A 19079-nucleotide genomic window follows, 5' to 3' on the forward strand; every position below is an offset into this window, starting at 1 on the left:
CCCCACCCACCCAACACACCCCATCCCATTCTTGCACTCTTCCCCCCCTCTCTCTCTCTCTCAAATAAATAAATAAAATCTTAAAAAAAAAAAAATTGCAACTATGTGAGAATGGATGTTAACTAAACTCACTGTAGTAATCATTTTGCAATATATACGTGTATATATATATATATATCAATACATTGTATACTTTAAATCAATACAATGTTACAGGTCAATTATATCCCAACGAAACTGGAAAGAAAAAAGAGAAATGATCCCAACAGACACTAAAATGATAATGGATGACTCAGACTGGGGAAGATAACAAAAAGCATTTCAACTTAATTTTTTTGTTTCTTACTTTAAGGCGCCAGCAAGATTTGGGGAAAATATGAAGAATCCACCTTAGGGCACCTGGGTGGCTTAGTTGTTAAGTGTCTGCCTTCCGCTCAGGTCATGATCCCCTGATCAAGCTCCCTGCTCAGCAGGAACCATGCTTCTCCCTCTCCCACTCCCCCTGCTTGTGTTCCCTCTCTCACTGTCTGTCAAATAAATAAATAAAATCTTTGGGGGGAGGGGGGAGAATCCACCATAGTTCATTCTGGGTGGGGAATATTTATTTTATGTTCTATATTCATACCTATTTATGACAAATATACATTAATTTTACTAAATAAAATTAAATGTAAATACATAATAAAGTATATAGTTCAGATGGTTTTATAGATTCATAGTGATTTTTTTGTATTATATATCTTCATTAAGCAAAAATTAAAGAATAAAATGTGTGGAGGTGCCTGTGTGGCTCAGTCAGTTAAGCGTCTGCCTTCAGCTCAGGTCATGATCCCAGGGGGTCCTGGGATCAAGCTCCTTGATCGGTGGAGAGCTGGCTTCTCCCTCTCCCTCTGCCTGCCACTCCCCCTACCTGTGCACACTCTAGCTGTTAAACAAATAAATAAAATCTTTAAAAAATAAAATAAAATGTGCAACCCTAGGTCAATTCCTAAAATCTTGATTTACATTCCATCCAGCAGCTCTTTCCCAACAATGTTAAGAAGTGAGGAAGAACTACAATAAAAAGAGGAGAACAGTAAGAAAAAGTTACATGTCACATCCTGTAGAAAATGGTCTTTTCATTTAGAGCTGGATAGCAATACCTAAATAATGCAAATTCCGGGGCGCCTGGGTGGCTCAGTTGTTAAACGTCTGCCTTCGGCTCAGTGCCTGATCCCAGGATCCTGGGGTCAAGCCCCGCATCGGACTCACTGCTCCATCAGGAGCCTGCTTCTTCCTCTCCCACTCTCCCTGCTTGTGTTCCCTCTGTCACTGGCTGTCTGTCTGCAAATAAATAAAATCTTTAAAAAAAAATTTTTAATAAATAAATAAATAAATAAAGCGAATTCTTGGGGCACCTGGGTGGCTCAGTCATTAAGCGTCTGCCTTCGGCTCAGGTCATGATCCCAGGGTCCTGGGATCCAGCCCCACATCCGGCTCCCTGCTCAGCGGGAAGCCTGCTTCTCCCTCTCCCACTTCCCCTGCTTGTGTTCCCTCTCTCGCTGTCTCTCTCTCTGTCAAATAAATAAAATCTTTTAAAAAATAAAATATAAATAAATATATAATGCAAATTCTTAATGGGCTTTTGACATTTTATTTTTTTGCACAATCCACTCCCACCATGTTTTCAAAGTAGAATATTTAAAATCTAACATATCCTCTTCATCCCCTTAAAAGTATATAAATATATAACATTTCTAATAAGTCTCTTCAGCCTGTGGTAATTAAGAACAAATACCCATAAAATACAAAATAGCCATGAGAGTTTTAACCTCTAACCACCAGACAGTGGTCACTAAACAGTGTTAAGCCTAATCAAAAATCTTCAGCATGGGGAGCATGGGTGGCTCAGATGGTTAAACACCTGCCTTCGGCTCAGATCATGATCTCCAGGTCCTGGGATTGAGCCCCACATCTGGTTCTCCCTCTCCCTCTCCCCCTACTTGTGTGCTCTCTCCCTCTCTTTCTCTTTCACTCTCTCAAATGAATAAATAAAATCTTTAAAGAAAAAATCTTCAGCAAAAATACATGTTCAATTGAGGTAAATAAAGCAATTCAAATGTTTCTCTTTTTTTTAAGATTTTATTTATTTATTTGACAGAGAGCATGAGAGAACACAAGCAGGGGGAGAAGAGGGAGAGGGAGAAGCAGGCTTCCCACCCGAGCAGTGAGCCTGATGCAGGGCTGGATCCCAGGACCATGGGATCATGACCGGAGCCAAACACAGATACTAAAACATCTGAGCCACCCAGGTGCCCCATCAAGCGCTTTTTCTGAACAATGAATGCCTAACTACAAAGAGTTTCCCTTAAAAACCAACAAAATTAGATCTCTTTTACTTTCCTCTTTCCTTACTTTTTCAATATTCAGCCTAATCCTGCAATCTCTACTCTCTCCAGTACCCTGTAACGAGAGTTCTGCCCAAACGAAGGAACTACAACTGTGGTCTCAGAAACTTTTCTCAGTTCTTCAGCATCCTTACAGTGATGTCGCTATCAACTATTCTTTTTTGAGAAACCAACTGTCTGTTACTACTGCAGGTTCTCCTTTCCTGACAGTTCAGTTTCCATCCTTGGTAACTTGTTCTCTTACTCTCCCCAAATGTGGATATTCGCCACAGCTGTCTTCGGTTTTCTTTTCTCCGGAAAAAAAAAAAAAATTATATATATATATATAGTATCACTTGATTTCCAGTCTTCCTTCTATGCAGCTCCAATTCTAACTTGACTCCATTCCTTTAATCCTAAATTTCCAATGAAAACTCCTAGCATCATCAAAACCAACATGTCCAAAACAGAACTTCCCTTATTCTTCAAATTTGCTGTCCTTTCTCTATTACCATTACTCTATGACTATTAATGGTATCACAACTCCAGTGATTAACCTTGATACTAAGAACTCTCTGATTATTCCCTTTACCCAATATCCATTTCTGTCATTTCATCCTTCAAAACGCTCCCTCCCTTCCTTTCTACTCTCACATTTTTAGTGTAATATCCTAAGTCTTTCAGTTTCTAACCTCCCCCTTCAAAACCATTCTATATACTCCAAACTACTTGTCTGAAATTACAACTTTATTATTCTGCCAAGGTACAAACAGCTAATAAATCCCTTCTCTGAGAAGTGAGCTATCCCAAACCCACAGACATCTCTCTGTGTCTAAGCAACCCTACTGTCCAGCCATGGTTAGTTGATCCAGAGCTAGGCACCTTACTGAAGCCAACCTGGTTTTTGGTTTTTGTTGTTTTTTTTAACCCAAAGGAACATGAGACTTAGAGTGAGATTTAGTGTCTTGAGACAGGAAATAGAAAATATCAGGAGCTGAAGTATGGCCACTTTCACCACAGGAGGCAATACCGAACATAATGGTTGAGAGCTTAATCATAGCCCAGCCCCCAACTAGATATGCATTTCTCTTAACTATGATGTCCTTATCCATAAAATGAGAAAAACAAAATACCTCAAAGGTTTGATAAGATGATTAAACCAGATAATTATTATAGAACATTTAACATAGAATCGACAGTGAACAGTGAGTAGCGGAGAAAACCTTCAGAGAGGAAAAGAATAAAGCAGACACATAAATAAAAGCAGAAATAAGATTAAAACTAATTCAGGGGCGCCTGGGTGGCACAGCGGTTAAGCGTCTGCCTTCGGCTCAGGGCGTGATCCCGGCGTTATGGGATCAAGCCCCACATCAGGCTCCTCTGCTAGGAGCCTGCTTCTTCCTCTCCCACTCCCCCCGCTTGTGTTCCCTCTCTCGCTGGCTGTCTCTATCTCTGTCAAATAAATAAATAAAATCTTTAAAAAAAAAAAAAAGATTAAAACTAATTCAATTCTTGGGGTGCCTGGGTGACACAGTCAGTAGAGATCTCAGGGTCATGAGTTCGAGCCCCACCCTGGCATAGAAATTATTTTTAAAATAAACAAAATGATAATTACCAAAAGGGAAGGATTTACTTTAAAAGTAAGACAAATTTGGGGTACCTGGGTGGCTCAGTTAGTTAAGTGTCCAACTCTCGGTTTCAGCTCAGTTCATAATCTCATGGGCTGTAGAACAGAGCCCCCGGCTGGCTCCTCGATCAGTGGGGAGTCTGCTTGAAAGATTCTCTCCCTCAGCCCCTCCCCTAGCTCAGGCTCTTGGACTGTCTAAAATAAATAAATGTATCTTTTTTTTTAAAAAAAAGATTTATTTGAAAGAGAGAGAGAGAGAGGGAGAAGCAGACTCCCTGCTGAGCACAGCACCCAATGTGGGGCTCTATCCCAGGACCCTGAGATCATGACCCAAGCCAAAGGCAGACACTTAACCAACTGAGCCACCCGGATGCCCTAATAAATAAATCTGTAAAAAAAAGATTAATTCATTTCCCTTTCTAAGTCATGAATACATTTCCATGTTAGACTTCTTGGCTTCCATATCCTTATATTAAAATGCCCTTGAGGTGCCTGACTAAGTCAGTAGAGCGCAAGGCTCTTGAACTCAGGGTTGTGGGTTCAAGCCCCTGCTCTGTGTAGAGATTACTTAAAAATAAAATCTTTCTGGGACGCTTGGGTGCCTCAGTCGGTTAAGCGTCTGCCTTCGGCTCAGGTCATGATCCCAGGGTCCTGGGATCGAGCCCGTATCGGGCTCCCTGCTCGGCGGGAAGCCTGCTTCTCCCTCTCACACTCCCCTTGCTTGTGTTCCCTCTCTTGCTGTCTCTATCAAATAAATAAATAAAATCTTTAAAAAATAATACAAAATAAAATAAAATAAAACCTCAAATGGGGGGCACCTGGGTGGCTCAGTCGGTTAAGTGCCTGCCTTCAGCTCAGGTCATGATCCCAGGGTCCTGGGACTGAGCCCCGCATCAGGCTCCCTGCTTAGTGGGGAGCCTGCTTCTCCCTCTCCAGCTTCTGCTCTCTGTCAAATAAATAAATAAAATCTTCAAAAAAAAAAAAAAAAACCACCTCAAATGGCCCCCATATCCTAAGAAATAAAGCCAAAATAAAATGTGTTCTTCAATATACCTTGTAAGATAACTACCTCAATTCACCTTGGTATCTTGGCCATACCCTCAGAAAGAATAAAGGAATTAAAAACAGGCAACAAGTGGCATTTAAGGCAAATAATACTGGCATTCTACCACACCCCACTCGCAGACCTCTTTATCTTCCCTCTTGATATCCACCTTCCTATTTTCTTTTCTTTTTTTTTTTTTTTTTTTTTTAAAGATTTTATTTATTTATGTGACAGAGAGACAGCCAGCGAGAGAGGGAACACAGCAGGCGAGTGAGAGAGGAAGAAGCAGGCTCCTAGCAGAGGAGCCCGATGTGGGACTCGATCCCGGAACGCCGGGATCACGCCCTGAGCCGAAGGCAGACGCTTTAACGACTGCGCTACCCAGGCGCCCCTCCACCTTCCTATTTTCTAATCTTTTTCTGGCTTTGAATCTATTGTGACACCCACTGGAACAGCCTCACCTTACCATCACTGTTTACTAATGAATTAAGGCATAAGTTCCTTGGTTTGGTGACCCATCAACTCCAAAACCATAACATGCTACAAACAGGAAAAAAACAAAAAGGACCTATGCATACATCAAGCCCTGAAGTTTGTATTACTGATTTCATCCTCTACTTACTACTTCTCATTATTGTAATGCTAGTATACTATAATTCTGCTACAGTGCATTCTCACACACAGATGAAACACATGAACAGAATACTGCTCTGAGTCTCACAATCCTAGATAGGCTACTCAACCATTATTTCCAATCAAAAATTGCCTAGACAAAAATAAAAGCTTCCATGCTACATATGTAGGTAGCAGTTGAAAGGTTTGTTTTCTAACTCTGTGAAGTCACAGAGTTTCTAACTTTGGAAGTCAACACTTCCAAAAAAGAAGGAACTATTACATTGAAAATGGTAATACTTTTCTATGATTAATAAAGATTAAATCTATTTCTCCCTGATATTTCCGGAAGTTCAATTGAAAAAAACGCTTTGGGCCACAAAGAACAAATATATCTCCCTCATGACTTAGTTTACAGAAGTGTTCAGAAAGGTAGCCAGCCAAGCAAAAAAAGAAAATTTCTATGTTGCCTTGCTAAAAGGACTTAGTTTACAGAAGTGTTCAGAAAGGTAGCCAGCCAAGCAAAAAAAGAAAATTTCTATGTTGCCTTGCTAAAAGGACTGAATGTCTGAAAATACTGAGCATTCAAAGTTAAACTATACATGTGCTGATGCAGTAAAAAGAATATAGTGGTTAAACTCTTGTTTTTTTATTCATTAAACAGAACCTAGCAGAATTATCCCCCTTACTTCCTCATGTTCTACTGCCAATTTAACCCTTTAAAACAGTAGGCAGAGCTAAAGCCCAAATACAACTTTATGTTTTATCCATTCAAAGTATCCCTCACCATATACTTATGTGGTTCAATTTGTTTTTCAGTTTATAAAATTGATTTAAAACTGTTAAGTCAATATTTGGCCCAAATTCAATATTTGAACAAAAGACTGAAAACCCTTCAAACTGAAACATAAGTGTGTAGCGTCCTAAGCTACTCATTGAAGTATTTTAATGTTTTTGATAAACAGTTCTTACCACTCTGGCTGCTCTCTCCTGAGATTCACATTTCCTGCAAAACCATGGTCCAGTGGGTACTTGAACAATGCCATAGCAAGCTATTGGGAAATAAAAGATTTTAAAATGTTAAAAATTTTTAAATTATGGAAAATCAAATACCCTTCCAAAGCCCTCTTAAAATAATTACTTCAGACTATTCACATAAAAATACTCGTTTTGCAAAGAATGAAAACATTTTATATTTTTATTTACCACATTACCACCTAATAAAAATTGTATGACATTTTGGGGTTTTTCTTTTTAACATTTCATTTACTTGAGAAAGAGAGATAGAGAGAGAGAGAAGAGGAGCAATGGGGAGAGGGCGAAGCAGGCTCCCCGCTGAGCAGGGAGCTCAACATGGGGCTCGATCACAGAGCCCTGGGATCATGACCTGAGCCGAAGGCAAATGCTTAACCAACTGAGCTACCCAGGCACTCCTGTAGGACATTTTAATAAAAACATTAAAAGACCAGCCTTTTGTTATTTTAAATAAGTATAAATTATACTTACTATTTTTTGATAGGAAGAATATTGACTAAAATTTAACACACAGATTTTTTTACAAAGAATAACTCAGAAATTCATTCATTCCTATATCCTGCAATTTAAATAGCAAACATTTTAGATAAGTCGGAAAATATTTCCAAATCACCTGTCAAAATGAGCAAATATTGCAGAAAAGAAAATGAAATGTATTCTTAAATGTGACATGCTTCCATTTGTATAAATTGTCCAGAATAAGCAAATTAATAGAAAGTACACTAGTGGCTGCCTAGTGTTGAGAGAGTTGGGGAGAAATGGAGAGTAACTGTTAACGGGTCCAAGGTTTCTTGTTAGGTTATTGAGAATGCTCTAAAATTGGGGCACAGGAGTGGATCAGTTGGTTAGGAGTCTGATTCTTGATTTTGGCTCAGGTCATGATCTCAGGGTTGTGAGACTGAGCCTTGCCACCTGCTCGGTGCTGGGCATGGAGTCTGCTTAGGATTCTCTCTCCCCCTCTGTCCTCCCCCATCTTAAAAAATAAAGAAAAAAAAATATTCTAGAATTGTGTGGCAATTAGATGCAAAACTCTGTGAATGTACTAAAACCAGTAGATTGTACACTTTAAGTGGGTGAACTGTATGGTATATGAATCACATCTCAATAAAGCCATTATTTTAAAAAGCATAAATTTATTTCTAAAAATATGATGTGAATGTTCCAACAAGCAATTTTAGTAGATGTAAATCTCACTCTAGTTTAAAAAAAAGATTGATATTTAACTAACTCAAAACTGAAATGCTCCCAAAAACCTAGAACACTAATAACCAACTGACGGTTTTGCATGAGCTTGCTCAGAGGAATCCTGAAATATCTTAAATATTGGAAAACACTAAGAGAATATAAAACACAAATTTTTTAAAACCAAGTCGTAATTCCTTTTATAATTTGTAAATACATCAGTGTAAAAATGTCCTATCGGTCAAGAAACACTGCATCAATGTACAAAAACTTTTATTTTAACCCAGAAGTACTACTTCTCTACAAGAAAACTTAAAGCTTAAATTAATGTTTTCTATACTAGGAGATGACGTTACTTATTCAAACTCAGAATCCAATTCCTAAGAAATACCTCCACAAATGCCAGTGAACACTGTGATAGAAACGCTATGTATCAGGTCTAATACCCTAAAATTCAGTATCAACACACACTGTTCTCACTCCTTAAAAGGTGTGCAACTTTGGTGTTTGTCAAAAAACAAATGAGAATAACTGCACTCTGGTAATTCACTATTTCCTAAGTCTCCCTTACCCATTCTGAGATTTCATTCTATAAAGAATGCACTTTAGCCCCTTATGTTCAAGCTTCGTCTCATTTGATAATATCCTTTCCAATACACTACTAAATATGTGCATCACTCAATGCCAAATTGAGAAATGGGAAGCAGGGCGGGTTAGTGAGTAACAGGGAGAGTAGAAGAGCCACCCAAAAATTATCTAGGTTGTCTCCTTACCACATGAAATAGAAAAAGTGAGACACTTTAATGGCCAGAAAACTCTCTTACTCGTGTCTTTTTCGTAATATCCAAAAAACTCACCGAACGGAAACACCCAGAAATAAGCTAAGATGCTCCCCAAGTCACTGGCCGCACCACCACCTCCTCTTCTCTTCAGTCACTTAAGCTGAGGAAGTGGCCAGATGCAGCCTCAACAGCCTCATCCACCAGCCCCGGGCAGCTCAGCCAAGCCACTCCTGCAGCAGCACGACCGCGGCGGCGGAAGGCCACCGTCTTCTCCACAGGAAGCTCCCAGTCCGCAGGAAGCTCCCAGTCCGCAGGAGCAGGGTCTCCGCCAGAAAACTTGGGGTGCAGCAGCGGCGCCTCCCCTCCCTAATCTAAAGCGCCCAGGCAACCCCCCTGCCTCCGCGACCCGCCCCGGCGCAGCGAGTGGCATTCCCGAGCCTGACTCCATACCACAGGAAGTCTCCAGACACACTGCGGCAGACGGGAGCAGCCAGCGAAGGGGGAGGGGCCTCCACGATCCCACCCCAAACCCACGGCCACCGTGACTCCCCCGAGGGGCGCACACCCACCCACCGGGAGTGCAGGCCGCGGCCCCGCGGCCCCGCAACCCGCGCCCCTCCCCCCGCCTCCAACCACGGTCTCGGAAGTCTCCAGCCCCACGGCTCCGGGCGCAGGCGGCGGCCAAATGACACTTGAGAGAGTGAGCGCAGAATCACATGACAGTCCAGGCCACACGCACTTTCTCCCACATGCACAGCCCACACCCCCTCCGCCCCGCCGCGGACCCTCCGAGTCAATCCCGGGCCGCGGAACGGGGCGGGGGCGGGGGCGGGGCGGGGGGAGGGGCGGCAGGGGAACTGGCAGTTGCTGCCAAGGTGGGGGAAGCGGTGACGGTTGGGAGCAGGCCGGGTTCGGCCCGGCGGGCGGTTGGGTGTTTACCTTGATGCACCGCGACGCTGCAGCCGTGCCCGTCGCAATAAACCAGCGGGTTCTCGGCCCAGCCTCTCTCGTCTGAGCAAACGCAACAGCCTCCAATCATCTCCTTCATACTATGGGAGACCTCGTCCTCCAGTGACACGGGCCGGTCGCTAGAGACCATCTAAGAGGGAGTTGGGGGGGACCATTAAAAAACACATGCAAGCCAATTAGTGCTTCCCCCCGCAGAGCCACCCGCACCCCCGCTCCCTTCCCTACGTCCCCGGCCCCCGCCCGCCGCTCGGCCGCTCGCTCACTCGGGCTTTGCCGCTCAGTCACTCACGTTCCGCACAGGAGTCAGGAGCCATGTCCTTGCTGACTCCCCCCACCTCCCCTCCACCGCCTCCTCCGCCTCCTCCTCCTCCTCGTCTTCTTCCCTCCCCACCTCCACCCGGCCGCTAACGCTGGAGCCCGGAGAGGGCACACATAATCAAGTAGGCCTCCGCACAGGCGCACTGGGGGGGCTCCCGCTGGGCCAGGGGCAGCCAGGGAGGGGAAGGGGGCTGCGCTTCCTCCTCCGAGCGTCACTCGGCGTGCGCGCCCGCCCTGCGGCCGGCGAGAGGGAGAGGGCCCGGGAGAGGCAAGGCTTGCGTGCGCGCCGCCGCGTCCGGCCCGCAGCCCGGGCCTACCTCCCGGCCCCTTCCCCTCCCCCGCGCCGCTCGCAGCCGCCGAAGTGTGCTAGGGGGTGGGGGCGAGTGGAGCCGGCGGCGCGCTGAGGCCGGAACGAGCCAACGGGAGAACGCGGGGGCGCGCACGCGGGGGCGGGGACGTTGGGGCCGCCTGCTGCAGCGCCGGTCGCGCGGGCTGAGCGTGCACGTCTTAAACGGGCCTCGGAGGGAGGGAGGGAAGGAGGACGCCGAAGACCGGCGGGGAAGCGTTTCTATCAGAGTAGCGGGGCGGGGGGGGGGACTGACTCCCCTGGAGCATCTCCCCGCACTGAGACCCTACCTGCGACCCTTTTCCTCAAGAGCTGGCCCGTGGGTAGCAAGGGTAGGGCAAGTATGCCAGCTTCCAAGAAGGGTGCAGTGAAGCATGGCTTCCTGCAGTTGGCCGCGCTAACTTCACAGTGCTGCCGAAGCTTCTCCACCCATTAAATTCACATCCTGGACTCTACCCAAAGTTCACGCAGTGGAAGTGCCACCAGATCCGCAGCCCATTTACAAACCACATTGGCCCCAATGACAAATGAAAGTGCATCAAAGACTGAAGGTCAAAAGCCTGGGTTAGGGTAATACTCAAAGAGGGAACACCAAGGATACCTTCAGGTCGCTGTGTAGGAGTACAAATGGTTGTTAATCAAGAATTAGCAGTATAATGTGATGATCTGGAAAATGCAGTAATATGATACCAGAGGATGAAGGAACCCAAGTTCTACTCAGCCACCAAATGATAACACCAGGAGATAGCGGAGTCCAGGTTTGAGGATTTCTCTCATCTGGCTCTGTACTCCAAATTTACTCTTGAAAATTTAACGTCCCTTTTTTGATTTTTTAAGGTGATTTAAGTGGCAGAAAGATGGGAGCTCACTTCTCACATACAAATGGAAAATGGATTAGGCCTATCTAAATAGATTAATTAGCCAGATACCACGCAGTTTTGAGCTGTAAAATCTTCCACTGTTGCCCTATCCCCTATGTATCCTCGTAAGCCCAAGATTGATTTTAGGCAAGAAGTGTCTAATTATGAAAGTTTAGCATGAAATAGGAATATACATTGTTTAAATGACAGGCATACTTATAAAGTGAATTCATGGCTTTGGTTAATAACTTGTAGATACAAATTGGTTGTTTATCAGGAATTAGAAGTATAATGTGAAGATCTGGAAAATGCAGTTACTCAGCGCTAAAGGATGAAGGAACCCAAGTTCTCCCAGTCAGTCACCAAAAGATGACTGGTTTTATCTTTAAAAGCACTCCAAATGTTCTCATAAAGGGGGGGAAAAATGGTAACATGGCTGTTTTTTCCATTTCAAATTAATTGCTAGAAATCTATTTATGAATTATAATAGATATTACACAATGCAAGCATATGTTAGCAAACATACTCAAACATTCTAAAAGCTAAGTAAGATATCTACAATAATGGAAATCTACCAAAATTGTAAGGGAAAATTCACACTAAAGAGACACACAAAAATGAGAATTCTCTTTTAGCTGTTAGGTCATTAAGAGAACATGACAAAAAGATTACATACTTACACAATGCAAATTCTTTTTCGGGGTATGGCAACAATTAATAAATTTCTGAACATATAATAATTATGTTCTTAAAATGCCATTGATATTTGTAAAATTAAAACCACCTTCAAACAAAACTGTTTTGTGTGTCTTAACTATATATTTTATCTTTACCCTTTTACAAGGGATAGCATTTCGACGTCCAATTCCTGCTCAGGCTCAGACTTCCAATGAAGAGTAATTTTGAGTTAAAATCAATGTGAAACTTCCCTTCCCAAACACTGCAGTCAAACCTCAATGCACTAAATTATTTAAACATACATTCATTTTATTTTTAATGCATTGGAGCCTAGTTCTTGTAATAGAATTAATTTATATGTAAAGAAGGATGGGTACTTTATCCTATTCTGTAACACTTAATAAAAGAAATATAGGTAAACACTTCAAAATAAAGCACATTCATCATAAGAGATTTTTGAAATTTAGGAAAATAGAGAAAATACACTACTTCATAAGAACTGGCCTATATATAAAAAACAGCATCTGAAGCAGAAATTTTATTAAAGATGTACATATAAGTGTTGATGAAACATGTAAAATTATTTAAAAGTGGTATTTAACATGTTACATGTTGAATTATGAAAATTATAAGAAAAAATATAATGGGTGTAAATAGGCCACTCTAATTTCAACTCATGTACCAGATTTAGAACTTTTCTTATATATCAAAAGTGTAATATTTAATATATTTCCATAAAATATTAAGTGAGAAGGAGAATAATGGACATTATAAAACAGTTCAGATACACAGTTAATTATTTATTCATGCAGTAAATATTTATTGAACATTTACTGTGAGCCAGGGACTGTTTTGGATACAGGAAATATAGACGTGAGCAAGTTATATTTGTCCTTTGTGTGAGATATATACCCATTCACGCATATCTATCTAGAGAGAGAGACACACACACACAAACGTATACATGTATATGACAATTGACTGACCATGCTAATTCTCATATCTTAGAATGGATAAAACGTATCAATTGCCATAACTGTTAAAGTTCAAGTAAGTTTTTAAAAATACATGGTAATAGGGGGAAAAAGGTCCATGGGACTTATAAAATAACTTCATAGAAAAGGACAATTTCAATCTTAAAATAATGTTACCCTTTAAATCTGATTCCTCATTCTCAAAATACCCTTTGAAAAAGTATATGTAGTACCTGTAGAATAAAACAAAACCCTGTTGTCCCCAGTATTCTTCACATAATAGCAGCTAACTCAGTACTGGCTCATCTATTTCTCTGAACTAATCATCTGAGGCAAACCACAAAAAACTCAAGTAAAGTATTTTATGATGTAACCTCTAACCCTACTATAATGGGAAACTGTATTTTTTTTTTCTTTATGGGTAATATATCTTCTTATAATTTTCTTTATTCCTCAACCTAGGGACCAAATTTTTGGATTTCCTTTTCAATAACCATTTACGTAAGTAGATACTATGAAAGAAATATTTAAAACCAAATTCGGTTCATAGGTTGGTATTGCTTGTATTTATCCCCCTTTTAAAATAAAGTTTTATTTCCCTTCTTGTTTGTGCACATTGTATTTAGTCTATTATATGCATTGTTGAGGTATATTTCTATAATGAGGTATAGAAATTGAGGTATATTTCTATAATGTTAAGACTAAATGCATTTTCCTTAACTCAGATTCTTGACTTCCACAAAGTGTTTAAAATTCTGCATTGGCTCTGATACTAAGGTTTTAAAACAAAAAGCAATTGATACCAAGGTTTTAAAACAAAAAGCAATTATTAGATTTCATTCACCGACTAAACCTCACCAGAAACTATAATCTTGTTTCTAAATAAATTATTTGGAGAATGCAAAAAAGACAATTTCTTATGATCTGTACAAACTTTCAGATACATCCTCTTTTACATAAAGGAATCCCTAAATAAAATTTTCTCTTGCTCAGTTGGTACCCAAAGTTTCCTGCTTTTTACATGAAAAGTTTATTATGAGCCATGTATTTATGCTAGTATGATAAAATATTGAAGTACTTCTGAAACTAGTTTTATTAATCTCACAATAAGTGAGTATTATGTCTTTATACTAGATACAAACACACACATGGCACCTATATTATGGAGTACTATTAGAAATTTCATTAAAAGGTATTCATTTCAATTATGTTTTCAATTGATACTCTGTTAATGGCTTTGGGGAAATTCCATTTAATGAAGCATGTTGATTTTACCAGGTGATTTTTTTTTTTATTCACCATACAACGTAGCAAGTCTCTTGCACGTAGTAGGCCCACAATAAATATTCGTTCAATGTACGATTCTTGTGTTTAAAAGTTCATTGCAATCTGAGTCTTATTCTTCAAAGCAAGACTTAATTTTGTATATTCAACTGAACTAAAAAATCTAAGTAATGATTAACAGAAACTTTCAGATAAATTGGTCTCTTTAAAGATTTTCAATAGTTGAAATTAATATTGGTGAAGAGTTTTTATTTACCGGGTAGTTCAGAATTGTCTATATGTAAGTAGCCCTCAAATGTTAACCACCTTTTCATATAAAAGTCATCATTTTCTTACAAAACAGATTCTAACTTAGAACCAATCACAATTAATACTATCGTGAGATACACTTAAATGTTGGAAAGTGTAGGTAGGTAATTCTGAAATTTAAATTGTATGTAATCTAAATTTTAAAATAATTTTAAGAATCAAGGCCTAATATTTACTTTAAAAGGTTTGGCTTGGTTAATCTTGTGTTTGGCTCCAGAGCTACTCCTTCTGCTATAAAATTGATATATATTGGTTGTATTTACATTTTGGGTAAAACACCATGTAATTACCAGTAGAAAAATAATATCTAAAAGATGCCTTTAGATTTCCTAGACATTGCATAAACCTCAATAACGCTTCAGAGTTGGACTATTTTTTTCCATGATCCAACAATACTTAAGGGTGTTAAGTGTCTGACTTTTCAGAGAATCATCAATATAATGTAAGAAGTGTGAGGTCCATGTTCCCATTTTTTTACTGACACTGAAGATATGCATTTCTGTTATAATTAAAGTGTGATTAAAGTGACCTTTTTAGGTGTCTGTTTATAGGAGACAATAAGGTTATGTAGGTGAAAAGATTCTGGACATAGAAAAGAGGAAAATCAGTTTTTGCAATGGAAGAGACCTTGAAAGAAATGAAACAAATCTTGGACTTAAAAAAAGAAGAAGAAATTAAACTGAGTTGCTAAATGCTATTTGCACCAAAGAAGATAACTTTTTAAGATTTAAATGTTTTCCTCTCTGAAAGGAGCCACTGCTTAGCAAATCCAGAAACAAGCCCAAGAATATGTTAATTAACTGCATTGTGTCCCAGAAAGAATGAGGTTGACAAATTCATTTTTTTATTTCTTCAATTAATAAACAGTTTGCCTATCACATCTTGGATTTTTAAAAATCTATAATGTGTATATTTATCTCTTGAAATTGTACAGTAACAGTGCCAAGGTCCAACATGGCCCTATAAGGTGAATCTTATGAAGCTTAACATTCTTGGTGAATTAAACACACAAGCCTCCGATCACTTTTTGTCAGTCTTACTTTACTGTGGCGCTTAAGAGCCAGAATGTAGGCAATTTTTATATGGTGGCTCTTTAATTTAAAAAAAAAAAAAAAGCAATGATCTTTGGTACAAGCACAAGTGGAAAATATAATGACATAATATTAAAGGAAGGTATTACGAAGACTGACCAAGAATGCTACTTAGCCCTCTCCATCCCCACCCCCATTCATGCCCTTTTTTCCACCCATTTGTTGTTTTTCTCACAAGTATATCATGACTTGTAACACCTTTTTTTTTTATTTTCAGTGAAACCAAAAAATGTCTGAAACAGTAAAAGATGTAAAGACATTCACCTTCTACAATCAACTACATAGCGGATAAACTTCTAAAGCTATTCTAAATATTCGAAGACTTATAAATAAAAAATGTAAATTGAATCCAAGTTGTTAGGGAGGGGGACTGTGGGAGGATGAGTGTGGAAGGAACGAACAGATTGAGAATACCTCATTTTCAACACCAATGTTTTCTCTGTTCAAACCTTTCCATAGTAACACTTCAAATGATTTCTTATATAAGAGTTTCTCTGTATACCTCGAAATAACTGAATGATTTCCATGAGGAAATGCAAGTTTAAGGAAGAAGATCCGCAAAATGAAAGTGTTCAAAAGCAAAAAAAAACACTTCTATAGCATTTCAAATGCAAAATCACAATCACCGCTACCTTTAACTGACTCTTAAGGGTTCTTTTCAAACAGATGCTATTTATGAACGTCATCTGTTAACTTCTTTCTTGTAATTCAAAACTCTTGTCAAATGATGTTTTCATGATGACGTGTAAATATAATATTCCATTAGAGATCAATTCTAATTGGTTTTTTAAAACCCACCTTGGGAAACAGTGCTGCATCATACACAGACCATAATGGGTATTTTAGAAGGAATTTCCGCAAAGTCTATTATAAATCTAAGTTAAAATTACCCTCTTGCCCTAGTAAGGTTTGGGCCAAAGGATAAAAGATTGAAATTATTTCTTCCTGAGTTTTCACGCACGATGACTTTGGTCTCGTCTTCAAGACTCGCGAGCACTTGTTGGAAATCTTCATTTTTTACAACTGTGACGTTTGCCAGAAATATTTTTTCCACATGTCTCACAAAGGAAAACAGACAGTGTTTCGTAGGTGGGTTGCAATTGTTTCCAAAACGTGGTTTAAAAGCAAATGACCCGTTTTTCCCTTTTGAATTTCACTGTTATTTTGAAAATGCATTTCAGGTTAAGAAATCAAGCCTGTCTTTGTTAAGGGTAGCTCAGCCCCTGCTTTTAAAATTTACTTTGTATACAACAAAGAGCTGAATAATAACAAATAGAGACAGCGAAACATGCTTTTCCGAACTCCTTTGAACCCCGACATTCACTTTCGCATCCATACATTAAAGATATTTAAAATGATATAATCTGCTCTAACTTTTCGGATCCAGAAAAAAATAGCCCACATTTGTCTCTATCTAGTTATCACTTTATAAACAGATCTGTGCTGCTTTCCCTCTTCTTTTAATGTGTGAGTTGCAGGCTTGCCCAGCTTCCTCCAATTTAGCGGCATGTTGTAAAGCCTCCTTTCTACAGGGTCTTGAGTTGGAAACCCCTCGCTGGCCGAGTCTGATAATAAAACTTGCGGCGCCGACCCGGCCCAAGCGTTGGAGTTCGGGGAGGCGGGGGTAGGGGTCGAATTGGGCCGCACGACCCCTCCCTCGCGAAGGACGCGCTCGGAGTACAGCGAACTGCAGCAAGGTGGAGCGAGCACAGGGGCGGGCTCAGGAGCTCCGGTCCTGACTCCGAAGCGGCGCGGCGCGCGCCTGGCTCTCCGCCCACCGCGGCCCTCCCCGCCCGCGTTTTCGCGCTCGCACAGCCCGCGGCCAGGCCCGGCGCCCGCCCCGCCGCTCCGCGCCCCGCCGCTCCGCGCGCCTCCTTCCCCTTCCCTTTCCCGGGCTGGCACTCCTCCTCCTCCTCCTCCACCTCCTCCTCCAGCCTACGACACCGCGGCGCTTCCTTCGGCGACTCCAGCTTTCGCTGCGGCCGCCTTCCCGCTATTTCGTTAATATATTTTAAAAATTTCTCCTTTCTTTCCAGAAGTAGTTGAAATGTCTCACTTCCACCCTAACTTTAATTTGCTATTTCCCTCTGGAAAATATTCCTCCGGAAATCCAAAATCTAAAAGGAAATACAGCAAATCCAATAAAACCCTTTAACTCTAAATACATTTCGTATTTTGTTAAATTTTAACGCATTTATGTCGTCCAAACCGGCGAAAGAACTCTTCCCTCTCTTTTTATTTCCTCCTTTAAATACTGTTATTTTAAACTCTCCATCAAATGCGTTTTGACGAGAGGGCAGAGAATGTGTCCGGCAGCACGCAGCAAATCAGAGGTTTTATCTTACGCCTCCTGGGACGGAAAAAAAGTGGAACGTGGACGAGGGAGCTTCTAGGGAAGAAAAGCAACACAATTCGCTGGGGACGTAGCCGGGCCAGGCGGGAGGGGGGCGGGGAGGCCCAGCGGGGGCGTCCAGGGCCCTCCGGCTCCGAGCAGAGTAGCCGGCCAGGGAAAGAGAGGAGGTTTTAAATAGCGGGGGCCGGGAGGGCGGTGGGCCCGCGCATGACGGTACTTTATGAGAAAGGATGGGGCAGCGGATGAGATTACTTTGCTTTCTCATCCCCCAAGAAAACACAAAGTTAGAGGGAGGCGGAGAGAACAGCCATCCTTGTTTCCTCCCCACGTTTCCGCGGAAGGACCGGGGCTGCGGCGGGCAGGGAGAGGGCGCGGGACAGGCGGACCAATAGCAGTCAACAGGTCCAGGCCTCAGCAGGGCGGCGGGGCCGGGCCGTCGGGCCCCCCTCCCCTCGGGTCTCCTCCCCATCTTCCCCTTCCCTCCCCTCCCCCGCAGGCCCGGCCCGGCAGGGGAGGCCCGTTCTGCACTCCCCGCCCCAAGCGGCCTCACTGCGGCCCAGCGGCCGGGGCTCTCGGGGTGGGGGTGGGGCGGGGGTTCCCAGCCGGAGAATCCTCCCCCGGGGCTGGCGGCGGGGGAGAGGGAGTAGGTGGGGGGGAGGGGATGGAAATCGGGGAATGGAGGATTAAGAAGGACTCGAGCTCGGCACGAGCGCGGCCCGCGCGAGGGATCCTGGGTAAAAAGTGGCCGCGCGGCACCGGGAGAGCGCGGAGGGGAGCCGGGGTCAGAGGTCAGGGCCCTGGAGCCCCGCGAGCAGAGCCCCCCACGTGAACGCAGCGAGCAGGAGGAACCTTTTTGTTTTCGACCGCGCCAGCATGCTCCCCTATTGACCGAGCTGCTTTTCCCGGGCCGCTGGAGAGAGTAGTTCCATCCCGGATCTCCTAACCCCACCCCCCCTTCCACCACCAATACACTACCCAACTCTACCCTTCCTCTCAACTCACTTCCCAGCCCCCCGTACCGGGCTCGCAATAACGCAGTAAATTTGCTTTAACAACAAGTGGGGGTGGTTGCATTTACTCCTCCCTCTCCTCTCTCCTCCCCCTCCTCTTGCTGCGGCTCTTGACACTACTACAAACCAGGACTATAAACATAAACATGTGTCACTGTAACTGGGCAGGTAATATACGGATTTGGGGTGGGGTGGAGGGGGGCTTGGTCGCCGCTTGGGGGGCAGTAAAAAAATGTAT

The 19079-nt window shown here is 42.2% G+C and overlaps 1 protein-coding gene across 10 annotated transcripts in view; it reads right to left on the bottom strand.

Moving 5' to 3' along the window:
* The window catches only part of MLLT10 (MLLT10 histone lysine methyltransferase DOT1L cofactor), a 245007-nt gene that overhangs the window by 222908 nt on the left and 3020 nt on the right, over nucleotides 1-19079 (bottom strand). For 3 of the 10 annotated variants that reach the window (XM_040645350.1, XM_040645345.1, XM_040645344.1), the window contains exons 1-3: nucleotides 9882-10283; nucleotides 9589-9748; nucleotides 6623-6702 (exon numbers count right to left, since the gene is read on the bottom strand). In XM_040645350.1, coding sequence (XP_040501284.1) covers nucleotides 6623-6702; nucleotides 9589-9748 — 240 coding nt within the window. In that variant the 5' untranslated portion in view covers nucleotides 9882-10283. Of the gene's footprint in view, nucleotides 1-6622; nucleotides 6703-8724; nucleotides 8882-9588; nucleotides 9749-9881; nucleotides 10285-19079 lie in introns of those variants that run through there. The other 7 variants (XM_040645346.1, XM_040645339.1, XM_040645342.1 and 4 more) reach the window with 6 other exon arrangements.

Source organism: Ursus maritimus, unplaced genomic scaffold, assembly GCF_017311325.1.
Source record: "Ursus maritimus isolate PB19 unplaced genomic scaffold, ASM1731132v1 scaffold_31, whole genome shotgun sequence".
In the NCBI taxonomy this organism is placed as follows: domain Eukaryota; kingdom Metazoa; phylum Chordata; class Mammalia; order Carnivora; family Ursidae; genus Ursus; species Ursus maritimus.